The sequence below is a fragment of the Haliaeetus leucocephalus genome, unplaced genomic scaffold (genome assembly GCF_000737465.1).
Source record: "Haliaeetus leucocephalus isolate CR32 unplaced genomic scaffold, Haliaeetus_leucocephalus-4.0 Scaffold866, whole genome shotgun sequence".
Lineage (NCBI taxonomy): Eukaryota > Metazoa > Chordata > Aves > Accipitriformes > Accipitridae > Haliaeetus > Haliaeetus leucocephalus.
The window spans coordinates 1,600,962-1,614,967 of record NW_010973302.1 but is presented as its reverse complement, the minus strand read 5'-3'; the positions used below and the strand labels follow the sequence as shown (position 1 = coordinate 1,614,967).

General features: G+C 48.5%; 1 protein-coding gene across 3 annotated transcripts in view; it reads right to left on the bottom strand.

Moving 5' to 3' along the window:
- CTIF (CBP80/20-dependent translation initiation factor) overlaps positions 1-14,006 on the bottom strand; it is a 110,622-nt gene that overhangs the window by 48,721 nt on the left and 47,895 nt on the right. For all 3 annotated transcript variants that reach the window (XM_010582998.1, XM_010582999.1, XM_010583000.1), the window contains one exon: positions 11,613-11,689. In XM_010582998.1, the coding sequence (XP_010581300.1) occupies positions 11,613-11,689 (77 nt within the window). The remainder of the gene's footprint in view (positions 1-11,612; positions 11,690-14,006) is intronic.

Here is a 14,006-nt window from a genome sequence, read left to right as displayed (position 1 = left end):
CAAGTACCCCGTCCATCCAAAACATTTTGTTTTGTTCCAGCTAGGAACAGCACTTCGGCACTAAAATAACGTCTTGATATTGTTGCTTTCGTTAATAAACATCCTCTCCTCTCACTGCAAAGCTCTCAGTAAATGACCCTGGAAGAACAAAAGACATTTCTGTATTGTTTTAAGTTCTCTTCCTTTCTGAAAACCTCAATTAAAATGGTGAAAAAGCAAACGTGTTGCTCCTATACTCTATAATTATGAACTCATTTCTATTCACTCGCCCAGCAGGAGAGGTTTGTCCTGGTGACCTCTGAGAACGGGTTTCTAAGGCTCTTCCAAAATTTCACAGCCTTAAAAACAACACGTTCATGTCAGCCGTAAAACACGTTCACCTTCGCCTTCACCCAAAATAACTTGCAATCTTAAAATCCAGGGTGAGGGCCATTCCTGCGCCTATTTTTATTTGTGAAAGGAGCCCTAGCACTGGCCATGAATAGATCAGCATGGGAGTGGCTCTGGAAATAGTGCAACCCTTCAAGATAGCGTGAAAATTGCATCAATATGGGCTGTCAGCTTATTGTAAAGAGTTTTCAAATAAATATCTTGCATGGCACGCTCCCGAGTGATGGTCGGGCTTTTCTTAGCAATCTTTCCAGCACAAAAACTACCTGACCCAAAGAGGATGCGTGCAAGTGTGATCCCAACCTCTTGACTTGCCAACACGATGCATGCGGGAACAAGCGTGGAGTTTTCTTTCGGTAAAGTCCCACTGAGAAAACATTTTGCGAGACAAAATGCTGGGACAACTTGGTTGTATGTATAGATATCTTGGTTATATATGTGTGTGTGTGTATGTATCTCTAAGCAGAGAGTGAAAGATAAGGAGGGGAAAAACAAGAGGGAAAACCATTTTTTTTATGAGATGAAACAGTGGACAGGAAGAAGATGCCTGACAACTCAGAATCAGATAATAATGAATGCAGAATAGCAGATTTCCACATAAAATAAAGTAATATTGTCCTTTAAACCCAAGCTAGAAAATAGCTTTAAAATTCACACATAGGACTACAAGCCACACTACTTTAGCATCCATTCCGGATCCTCCCATGATTTCCTGTGCCCATGACACACCCAGACATATATATTTCTTTTCTCTTAACATTTAGGACCAACTCCAAGGGAGCCCATATACATCCACAATACAGCTTAGGCAGACCTGAGGACTCTGCAGCTCATCAACCAAATCCCACCCAACTCCAAGGGTTTGAGTCAGCTCACGTTTTGCCTGAAATGTAAGTGCCAAAAGCATCACTGCCATGCATGTCCTGAGATACCACCGTCTCCTCAGACCTCCCCCAGTTCAGCCAGCTCCTGCCTTAGGACATACCAGATTCATCAACTGGGCATCCACCCACCAGCTCCCTTGTGGAAGAAACCTTCTAGAAGAAGGTGCAAATTGTTAATTGAAGTGAAAACGAGTTAGGGATTGTAGTAGGAGTTGGCAATGACTTTAAGGGGCTCAGGGCTAAACCCTTCCACCTGTGATGACAACCATTCTGTTGACACCTGTTTATGAAGAAACAAGGGCAAAAAAAGCCTAGTACACACTTCACTCAGGCTGCTGAAGCACCAGTGACCGGTGTCAACTCCTGCTCATTAGCAGCACCAAGCCAGCTTGGCTGGTAGACCTTGGCAGGGTCTACCTACCCAGCTGATGGGTAAGGGGGGCTTGCTCTGGCCAGTGAAGCCAGGCAGCCTCAACAAAGGGTTGAACTAAATGCAGGTGAGGGATCTCATCAGCCACGTGCATCTTCCAGGCACAGACACAAGCACATTTTCTTCAGACACCAGAAATACTTATGGCAAGCATGATCTGAAGTGGAGACTGCTGCCCCTAAAGCTTCTCAAGAAGTGCCAAGGTGGCACTCTCTGTGAGCACAAAAATGTCTCAGCAGAAACCCTTGCTTTCCTTGGCTGAGAAGAGATTTCCACTCCATGAGATGGGAGAGAATGGGATGCCCAGTCTCAAGTCTTTGTTCTTGTTGAAGAGAGCCCAGAAACAAATCCCTGTCCCAATGCTTCCTCCGGCATGAGGTGCTTTGGCTCAAGTCCTCCCACAGCTCTTTGTTTTTCAGACTTCCTTGGTTCTGGTCAACATGGGAAGGCAAAATAAAGCAAGGAAACCTGTTCTCATAAGATGGCCAGACTAGTTTTTCTTATGTGGGGGCTGGAAGATCTCAGTGAGAAGCTTTCCAGGGCTCTCCTGGAAAGAGAGCCTGTGATTGCCACCTTTGGGAATTCCCACCTTGTCCCAGGGGAAGGGGAATCCTTCCTCCTCTCCACACAGCGCCAGATTATTGTAGGGTTGCTCACAAAGTTCAGTCTTGCGCAGGACTTTTACTAGGGTGCCATGTTGGAGACCCTCAGTCCTTGTGCATACATGCTTAGCGTACAGAACAACTGCTCCCCAAACAGCTTACAGCAGCGAGATGCATTTAACGCATGGAGAACATACGCATGGGGAGGGGGTTACACAGCATCATGCAGAGGGTGGGTTCAATTTGCCCAATTTTAGGTGTCTGCAATGTCAGAGGACAAATGCGAGGTGGGGATCTAAACTCTGTGGCAGCCTAACCAGTTACAGGTGGTGGAGACTGGGGAGGGAGTCACCTGGCCAAATGCCTGCTTCATGCTGAGGTGAACCATCCTCCAAACTCCGCTGACTGCATCCCCTCTGAGCGTAACGGGAACTTTGGCACCCAGTTCTTATATGGTCAGCATAGTTATGGACACATGCAGTGAGATTCAGCTGGTGGTGTCACTGGAGATGCTTTATGGCATCTTGTCTGGCTCCCACCCCATTTTGGGGCAGGTTTCACAAGGTCCGGTGTCTGCTAGCTCCTTGCATGGATTTCACAATATGCTAGGACATCTGAAGTAGCACCTGCGATCAGAGAAGTGAAGCCCAGCAGTCTCTGATGAAGGTGAGAACTGAAATGAGGTCTCCCATGTCCCCCCCACCAAGGCCCTGAACACAAGAGCAGTTGCTTTGCTAACCTTCTCCCTAGTTGTACAGCCACCATGAGCTCCTGCTCCCTGTTCCCTAATGCTCACAAGAATGGGCAGCAGCAGAAAAGGAGCAGCAGAAGAGCTGTCGGTGTTAACAACTCACCGTCCTCCAGAACAGCCCCTGCTGCCACACAGGAACAAGATACCTAATAAATACCAAGTTTTGATGAAATCAGGTGTCCCTCCACCACAGCCACACACTGAAGTTCTCCCAGATTTTTTGCTGGAGCAATTATTTTGCTTTCTGTGAGGTAACATCATAAGACCCTGAGCTTATCCAGCAGGCCATTACATTTCTATTGAGGTTTCATAACAGTAAAATGTTTTGCTGATGGTACAGAAAGTCTCAATCAGCTGCAGAGATGGAGAAAAACAACCTGCAAAAGCCTCCTGATGCCATAAAGTCTACTGGCAGCTTGGCAATTCAGGTTAAATTTAGTCTGCAGGACAGGGGTCACTTCAGTCGCCAAGATCATAAAAAAAAAGGGAATAAAAAGTCTTGTGTTGTAGAGTTTTTATGTAATGACAAAGCCGCTCTCAATAGAGAGGTGGCAACCCTGCAGCTGGGAAATGCACCCGGCTCTCTCCTGCCACTGCCTCCTGGCATTAAAAAAAAGGAACAATGAAAGGAAAGGATTAAATTTGCTTAGATGAGAATCTTTTAACCCTTCTGCACCATGTCATTAGCTAGGCACACAAGGAGGACGGAGCAGATATGGAGAATGGTAATGGATACATGTCTCCTGAAGTCCTACTCATGTAGAGCGTGTCCTGTCGAACTCACAAAGGTTTCTCTTTCTCTTTACATTAGTCTTGAGCCTGCAGAGCACTCTGATATTTACAGAAGTATGTTTTCCCCGCATCACATGAAATGCAAAATCCTTTTAGTTGTTGCTAGCGTCGAGAAAGGAGCTGTAAATATGGCATCGCCTTTCGTGGTGCGTTTTGCCGGCAGGATCGCAGCCGCACCATCTGCCTTCAGGGGTGACTCATGGCTGGGCATATTTTCACCAACACCCTCAAGTGCGTAAGGGCTTAGCGCTGATTACCACGGCAGAAACAAGAGCAGCTGGGTGGAAAACCCCTACTCACCCCACCACAGACTGAGACATGGGTGACAGGCAAAACACCCCCCCCGATAGATGCTAAATACCAACTGCTCCACCTTACTGCTACTGGTGTTTCACATGGACCGCTCGGCTAATGGGAAGACCCTACGTGTGCAGCTCTGAGGATGGTGCTGGGGCAGGCAAGTCACTCTTAGATGAGCCAGTCTAGGACTGATGCTAGATACAAACTTGGTTGAACTTCAGATGGCTTCTGCAGAGCTATTTGATCATCTGTGTCCTGTAGGTACCGGGCCTGGGCTTCCTGCACAGGGATGGCGTTGGACTATTACAGTGCCATGCCATGCTGTGTCCTGTTCACTGAGCCCAGAGCGTGGTGCAAAGGCAGCAAGGGGTCTTGATGGAGCCAAACCACCTCCAGATCTCAGCTCCAAGAGGTCCCTCTTGACGAGAAGCTGCAGTGCCGCCCAGCAGCTCCACCCGTGGCTGAGTCACCCGCAGCCGGATGCCCGCGGGTCGTCAGGAGGCGGCTTTTTGATCATTCAAGAACTGCTTCTTCAATGGCGAGCCTGGTGCAGGCTTTGTTCTCAACAATCTCCTCCCGGGAGCGGGGTCCCAGCATCGTGACCCCTGGCAGAGCCTTCTCCTCGATGCCTGGAAGGAAGGGCAGTGGGGCTGGGCGATGCCAGCGTGTCTGGCCAGCACGGCTCCGCGGGTCGAAGGGGCTCCTGCTTGTCCCCTCCTGATACCATCTCTGCCCTGCTCCATCACCGCCTTGCCCAAAGAGCAGCTGATAGACTAACCAGGTCCCGGTGCCGCTAGGTCTTGGTACAGATCTATCCGATAGCCTCGCGAGAGGGCATGGGAGTAACTACAAACACGGGGAGGAAGGACCTTGTGCCACTGCAACCCCATCCAGTTCCCTACATCTGTTACTCCCTTGGTGGCAATCAAGGCAGACCTTCCTCTGGTTTCCAGTCTTAATTCAATGACCTGTTTTATCCACTTGCTGTTCACGGCAGCATGTTTCTTCAGCAGAAATAGCCCTTCTCCCCCTGCGCCATTTACCCCCGGGTACCTCGAGAGCATCTGCATCCGCTCCCAGCCTCTGCCGGGCAAGGCTGAACCAGCCGATATGTGCGAAGCAGCATTTCCTTCTCTGGGCTTTCAAGTTTATTTTATCCTTCACTTCCCTGGGTGACCCTGGATCCTCACATTAACAGACAGCAAAAAAACAACCAGCAGAAAACTTTTGCTTTATGTCTCATCTCATCTCAAATCCCCCCTGCTAATGGCTCCATCATGCAGTCCTGCAACTCCCACCCGACCCCATACCTTCTCCCTCAATGAGGAGATCTTGCCCTTGAAGGAGCAAGCTGGGCAAAGCTGATTCCTGTGATGTTTTATGACAGGGTAAAGTGGTAGAGTGCCCTTTATGGTGTTTTGAAAGGAAATTGTACAGGAACAATGTCCCAAGCAGCGTGGCTATTGAAAACCCTTCACAAAAGAAGTTTGCCACAAGAGGAAAAGCAGCTTAATCAGTCAAACTAATCACTGTAGGTGGTTGAGTGTCCCTGAGGGTCTGTAAAATCAAATATAATGGGAAAAGAAATGTATCACAGCTTGCCTACGCTCCTCGACGGAGCCACCGGCGGATCTGGGACATTCCCTGCCTGGCCCCGAGCCCGCCGTGACCGTCCTTCGGGCCGTCCCTATGCAGGACCACGCTCGCCTCCGTGCGAGACCCTGGCCGGGGCCACGTGGATGGGTTGGGATGAGCCCCGGGAGGTCCCTCAGCAACATGGACTCTGATCGGGGAGTCAGGACAGGGGTGCCCGCCCCCGCGCACTCACCCCAGCTAACCCGGTTTTTGGCGTGGGCGTGAGCAGGAGGGGTCAGCGGTGCTTACACAACCCTCCTGCTTCAGGAAGAGGAAACTGTCCCTGACAGCCACCCGGGGCTCTCCGGGGAAGAAGGATATTTCTGCCTCCCCCAGCTCTGAATCTAATTAAAACCAGAAAACAACAACACACACACACACACACACACACACAAAATCCAGACTGTTTTTTCCTGATCATTTAAGTGTAAAGCCAAGTTAACGGTAGGAAGCAAATTGGGACAATGCATGAGAAAACTCGGGGACATTTCTGTAATCCTGTTGTCAAAAGCCGTAAGTATTTGGGGCACGCTGAAGGGACATGGGGAAAGCACACAAGCCTCTTTGCTCCCATCCCTTCTCTCCGTGTATGAACCAGGAGGACCTACACAGTGTTCTGCTCCAGCTCCTTATCCCCACGCAAAGGCTTTATGAAGGATGGATTTCCCAAGTGCAGAAACACCCCTTTTAAACCCCCATCCAACAGGAGAAGGAGGAGATGACACGAAGCTCAGCCACAGCTAAGGGTGATGGTCCTTCACCCGAGGCTGGCCGTGGTCCCCAACAGCCCTGACCGGGACATGCAGAGCAACTCCTTCTGGCTCTGGTCCTCCCAAATCCTGGAGACACACCAGCTGTGCATGGAGGAAGCACAAGGGATCCACACCTTTTCTATTGAAAAGAGGAATTCAGATGCCTTTTGGAAAGAGGGAATTGATTAACTCTTCGGCTTTTACTCCATCCTCCACAAGACATGGGGCTGCACTTCCCTCTGTCCTCCTCTCCTGTCTTTGTCCATAGACTGACCACTAAAAGCCCTGTGAGATATCAGCCAGCACCTACACACATGAGGATTTCCTTTTGGTAAGGTATTCAACCTGATTTGACTTTTGAATCCAAAAAGAAGCGATCGAACCAATGTGATTACGATGGCGCAACCTTTTTAAGATTTTCCCAGCAACCTTTTTCTGGTCCTCAGCAAAACTGTCCACTTCCTTAGGTGATGCAGAACAATTTCAGTAGTCTGTTAACCAGAAGACCAAGAAGTAGGTACAAACTCACCTGTCTTAACCCACTGCAACTCCATATATTCCTTGTAAATCCTGTCTAAGCTGGGCAACATTTCTTATCACTCCTACAAGGCAGGTGCAAGCCTCTGTGCGTGCATTTCTGGGCCATGGGGTTGTGCCGGCCAGACCCTCCATCCCAAAACACATCATACCAGGATGCCATGGGAACTGGAGAAACCCTGTGCAGCACGAAGCTGACTTGCAATGCTTCGATGGAAACTTAAGAAATGGCTTTTTCAGGAACTTTTTGAAAAACAAGGGGCGAAACTCAGAGCCCACCTGACCAAGGAGACCACATCACAGCACAGCTTGTGCTCCACTAGTAGAGAGGCATTGGGTTGGGAAAGTCAGAGGAGAGGACTTGAGAAATGGGTCTGTTGTGCCCCATATCCCAGAGTATTTTTTTCTCTCGACTGCTTGCAGTAGAGAAGGGCAGCAGAGGTCTTGCCACCACCCAGGGAAAGTCCCTCCTTCTCCAGAGGTGGTTGCCTATGGGACGTCAAAACAAGTTGCCTTTGGTGATATCTAGGTAGAGTGGGTCTTGTGTGGCAGCAAACAGCGGATTAGCGTTTGGGACAATAAAACCCTCATTGGTGTGTAACACTTGCTCACATGGACATCTATGAAAAAACTTGCCTCTGCTCCTCTCCTTCAATGATCCCATCAAGCAGTGATGCCCTCTATCACCCTCATCAGGAGGTGGCAGTTACACCTCATATCTCTAAACTGACAGAGAAAACACCGGGTGCAGGATTTCTGCAGGGTGAGGTGGGGAGGGCGATACCTCTCCCTGGTCTCCTGCTCTGATAATAAGCTCTTTGCAGCAAGGACCTCACCACCTCCTGTAGGCTTTTACAACACCTTGTGCAACCAAACCCTCCACCAGATGCGGCTCTGATGTTGATCGCTGTTACCAAAAATGCGCCCAACAGACCCACAGTGGTCCTTAACTGGGAATGTCGAAGCCTGTTTTAATGACACCTCTAATTTGCTCTTCCAATATCTATCTTATGTAACAAATGAAGCACGCATCCCATGGAAAAATGACTTGTGGAATGTAAATACATATCATATATGCAAGGAGAGAGCTATGGTTGCACGCCCATAGGGTTGTTTCTCCCCAAGGGAGTGAAAGGTGCATGGCAGAGACCTCAGGGTAGGTGAGCCGCACTCCTCCGCAACGCGGTGACAGCATTTCCCGAGGAAAGGTGACGGGAAGGAAGCGGGGATGGGTGCTATTTACAGCACAGCCGGACGTCAGCGTCGTTTTGCATGAGAAACAAAAGGTGCTTTGCTGTCCCAAGATGTGGCCTCTTCTGAATGTCACCATCAGGGAGGGGAGAGGAGCCTGCACACGCTCTGCGGGGGAGCCAGTATCATTTATAAGACCAGCTGGGAAAAAATAGGCAGATTTCTGGGCACCGATGTGTTTTATCAGCTCTTTTATAATAGCTTTGTTATATAAAGTACCAGCCAACCTGAAGGTCAGCTACAACCAGGCAAGGCCAGCTGGACCTGTGCATCGTGCAGAGGTCAGCCTGGGGGTTGACTCCTCAACCCAAGCTGGAGGTCCACTTGCGAGCGGTGACTCCTGCACTTGGCAGGAGGATGCCTACCATGGTCACCTGGGATGTGTCCCCTTTCTTGGATGAGACGGGTCCTGGGCACGGAGAGCCGGTGCACCGTGGACAGGCATTGCTCGTGGGGTGCTGCTTAGTGCCAATTGCTCACCACCTTCAGGAGAAGGGGAAAAGCTGCCTGATAAAAACCAGACCCAACTGTGCCAAGGCTTTGGGGCCACACCTGCTTCTAACCAACAGAGCAGGACAATCTCTTTTCTTCTTGCAAATCCATTGCATGTCAGCCCTGCTCCCATCCTTGGCTGCTACCAACCGCTTTCTAAGAAATGAGCTCTTCTTCCCTTGGCTCCAGGCATCCAGAGCTGCTTCCTAACCTCCCTCCCAACCCACACACCACCAAATGGCCCTGCTCAGCCTCTCCCAAGCCTCACTGCCTCCCATGCCCCATCCACGGTCTTGCAATTTTGAGTCTCTCCGTATCCAGATGAGGTTTAAAACAAAAACCCTGTAACTCCCAACTGTTTTTCTGGCCATAAAATCTCATCCTGAGGGATGTTTATACCACCTGTGTGGCTCCACCAGCTCTGAAATAAAGCCTTTCTCCCCCAGAATGATGCCTGGGACATTAAGATAATAGCACTGCAATAAAGTGTGAACAGCTTTGTAACCTGTTTGTGCTCCAGTACAGTCTGGGTTTTTTTTCCTATTCCCTTTTTTCCCCCTATTTCTACTTTTTTTTCCCCTATTTCTACCACGTTTTTCTCATAAAATAACCATTCTGAGACCTCACTTACTGCTAGAAATCAATTTTAAGGAGCGAGTGCTGTCTGGGGACATCTCAAGTGGCACTAGAAGGACTAAAACTCCCCTCCTAGTCCCAAACACACCGCAGAGGCAAGGGGACCCTGAAAACCCCCAGCATCAAACCATGTGGCACAGGGAGAGGGGGGCTGCTGAGGTCCCCAGCTGAAGTCTAGGCGACTGGACCATGCCTTTTCAGCTTAAATAATTATTTAAGAGACTGTTGTTTCACTCCACTCCCTCAACCTGGGCTTCTTAGCTTTTTTGCAATTAAAATAAGTATGTTTTTCTGTCTAAGCTTGGACACCACCATGGCTGTCCATGCAGGACTCGGGCAGGACTGCATCCCCTCTGCTCTTTCCATTTTATTTCATTCATGACCACCTAGGGCTGAAACGGTCCCATGTCTCCTCCCGCATGATGCAATATCAACTGGGTTTTAAGGCTTCCATCTCTCCTCCTGGGATATTATCCCAGTGCTACGTGGTCTGGGCTGTATCTCACCCCGCAATCTTCCAACTCCAGCCCAAGGCAGTTTCTTTTGCTATCTCTCCTTGCCATCTGTGTGGGAGACAGAGATGCCCTGTGGGGCTGAATGCTTCTGTCTGCTGATGGTTTATCTGAAGGGACCAGAAGGAAAAAGAAATAGAAATACACGTCTGGCGTGATCCCTTGGACCGGCTGGTTTTTCGCTTGGGAGGGAAGAACCAACACACAGTTCCATGGCTCTGGTCCAGTGCAGCTTTGGGCATGGGGCTTCAGGCAGGAGACCCCTTGGCTCTGCAGGTCTCCTCTCCCGCAGCATCATGCACTCTTCGGATGGCAGAGGAAGACCCGCTCAGTGAGCCAGGATGGGAGCAGGATGCTCCAACCTCCACTGCATTTCTCAGCGAGCCCAGCCCAGCACCGCAAGAAAGCCTACCCAGCTCTGTCTTGCAAGACAAGCAGACTTCAGCTTGGTTTTAACTATGTTTCAGCGATCACAGGGCTGCAACCCAGCTGAAACAAGCCCTTTTTTTTCCCCTAAATCACAAGACAAAATTGTCTTTTAAATTACATACAAGAAAAAAGGAGGGAGCCCCAAAGAGGACAGAAAATGGCATTTGCTGCTGACGAACTGCCCTGCCTACAGAAGAATGTTTCTAGGATGCCTGAGCAAACTCCGTTCAGCTGTTTTTTGGTCCCTCAGTAAGATTTGGGAAAACCAAACCAAGCACAGAATTAACTACATCATGGCTGATCATGAGTCGAGAAGTGATGGGGAGATTTGAGGACATACTCCAACAACTATTACAGGTGTCTAAAGGACTCCCCCAAAAATCCCCCTGTGAGGCATCACAGCTCAGACACAGATTTCAGATCACTCTGGAAGAAAACATTGGCCACTTTTTCTCCTGTTAAATAACATTAACCTTGCAAAGTCTCTGTTTTAGAAATGCTTTATTGCCCTGGTTGTGTCATCTCAGCCACAGCAGAACATGCCAGCAGAAATAAAGCTGCATGTACAACTAACTCCCTTATTCCCCGCTTATTTTCACATTTAACCATAGTCACAATTCCTATCAAGGATTCTAGATGCCCTCATATAATTAAATATGCAATTTACACAATTAAATATACAATTGACCCAATTAAATTAACTCAATGGATTAAATCACCAATGTCACAGGAACTCAGCTGCCTATTTAGCACATCCCCTCCTTCACACAGACAGGCATCCGATGCTTGCTGCACACCCCTCTCAACCATAGCCACTTTGCAGGCGACCCTGAAAGTCAGCAAATTTTGCTTTTCAGTAGAAAAAGAGGAAGCAAGTCACAAGGACTCAAAGCTTTTACAGATAATACCTTGCCAGCTGCCTCTTCTAATACAAGTGGGGAGATCTGGCTATGCTGGAATAAGTATAAGGGGAAGAGGAGGTCCTTAAGATACTCCTGGAGCAATACAGGACATTCCCTAGATTTAAAAGACAAACCAGGGGGATGGACAGACTCTGCATTTTCAGGACATTAGTGCTCAGATAAGGGTTTATGCATTAACCCAACGCTGGCAGCTGCTAAACAGCAGTATTGTCCAAAGACACTCCATGAGACAGTGGGGGAAGATGTGCAATGAAGAAGAAAAGATTAAAAAAAAACATTAAAGATGTTTCACCTACCTCCGGTCGTTTCTCCGCCTTCTGAACAGCTTTTTGGTGTGTGCGATTTCAGCTTCATGAGGCAACGGATGGTAACCCTGTAAAACAAAGGGAAAAACAGTGATCAGCTCCAAGATACAGGAGGCATTAATATGGAAGGAGTCAGAATGAGACAGAGCTGTACAGCCAACATGTGAGCATGACAAAAGAAACAGTTTCCATCCAAACATCTTTACAACACCTCAGACCCTATCGAAGCAGGTCTGGAAACCCACAGACTTGTTGTACCCTCTCAGGGCCATTGCAATGAGCAGGGAATGATGTTATCTGCAATTTCTGTATGGGAGAAAACACACGGAGCAAATAACTGCACCACGTATGGATGGATGCCAATATACACCATCTATGGGGAATTCACCCACTTCACACACAACACTGCTGATACCGGTGCACCTAAACCATCCACTTTCACTGGGTTGTTTCCTTCAGGTTTATTTATTTATCTAAAACTCCGCTGTAAAAATGTTTGTAAGGGGACGATGCTCAGCAGCATTTTGAGGATACTGGAGTAAGGAAACTGAGCCACAGCTAGCTGGTCTGTTGGGGCTGTGCCCCCATGCCGTTAGCAAGCTGACAACTTTGTCATGAGCATCTTGCTGTGCTTGTCCACTGTGAGCTAGTCAACCCATGCCACCCCTGGGGCAGGGACGGGTGGCATCCACCTACTGGAAACAACTGAGATGACCAGGACATTAAATAATTTGCCCTGGTCATGTCAGTGGAAGAGCTGTGTTTAACTCAAGCTGCTGTCTTGTCCTCTCTCCACTGAAGGTGCCGACTCTCTGACTTGGTATGTTCATCTGATAAGGGGGATGCTGTATTTACCATCCTACTATGGACATCGTGATGCTTCCTTCGTTAATGTGAGCAAAGAGCTCTGAGGTTCCTGGATGAAAGGCGCTATGTAAGTGCAAAGTATTATTTATTTTCCAGGGACCACAGAGCTGTCATAACCGTAATGAATTTTATTTATGCAGTATTGTACCTCCCCAGCTGGCAATAAAAGCCCTGTAGAAGTCGCTTCTTTTATTTTCATCACAATCTATCTTAGCGTTGGAGCTCCAGTCACTGCTGGTGAATCCCCATGCGTGAGGGGCCATCAAGGAGCAGCCTGGGCAAGGGCAAGGGCTGGGTGGGAATGTGTCTCATCGAGCAGCCGCTTTGTCATATTGGCATGACAACATAACACACCAACTTCAAAAAAAAGGCCCTTTCTCTCTGCGTGAAGAGCCTTAAAAATGATGGTTAATTTTAGTAGCGATTACTGAGACAATAATATTTTGAGTTCCTCTGGTGGAAGATGTAACAGAGGAGAAAGGTTGCTGGGGATGGTAATGAATTTAGGCTTGCAGACCAGAGAAGACATCCCCAAGTCCAAGACCAACAGGGTTTACTGTGACCATCCATCCTGGCCATCTGCAAAGAGCCTGGAGAAACTGCTACTGTGGCAACCCTACAGCTCCCACGGCAGCTGGAGCCTTCTACTTTGGAGACCTGTGCTCTTTGAGACCTCAAGCAATGAAGAACTCACCAAGCCCTTGGGTAAGTCCTGCTGCTGGCTTGCACGTCCCCATTTGAACCTTGCTTTGGCTGCAGTCTTGAAGCGTGCTTCCTGAGAAGGTAGCTTCCCTTTTAAGTTTCTTCTTCACTTTTAACTCTTCCAGAGAAAATCAGATGCACCATGATAATGGTTTAGCACACACATTAGAAAGCATGTTCAAGAGTAGTACCCACTCTTGGTGACCAAATTATCCTTCTCTCCCACTAAAACACCCTTAACACCCAGAGGTGCCACACCAACCAGAGCATCCTACATGATCCCTCGTTGCAATGGTACAGGGGCCATCATTACATGAAGTTGCTTTAGCTTTCTTGCAGATCTGCTCATTCAGAGAGGATCTGCTCAGTGACGCACATTGTTCTGTGGTCCTCTGCTCATGTCCCTGCACCCAGCACCAGGAATAGCCCTCCTCATGCTCCCTAGATCTTATCTCAGCACTCAAACATAGCCCATCTTTGACTAAGAGGAGGTAGTTTAGGAGTAGGGAAAGCTGGCAACCTGCTCTCCTGGGGCTGTGGTTGGGTTATCACCTAGTTAACCAGGTCAGACTTGGGCTTCTCCTGCAGCCAAACACCTCATTGTCAAGGAGTCTTGGAAGTATTAGACATCTTTCATGTGTACGAGCTTAGAATCATACTGAACCTTCTTCATTACTGAGGGCTGTGGTTTGAGTCTTCCTCATCGCTTATTTTCCCAATCACTTATTTTCACTGAATGCATAGGAGGAGCTTAATATCTCCAAGATCTCTGTTCCTTTGAAAATTTGCTTGAAATTGGCTAACGGGTACCAAAGT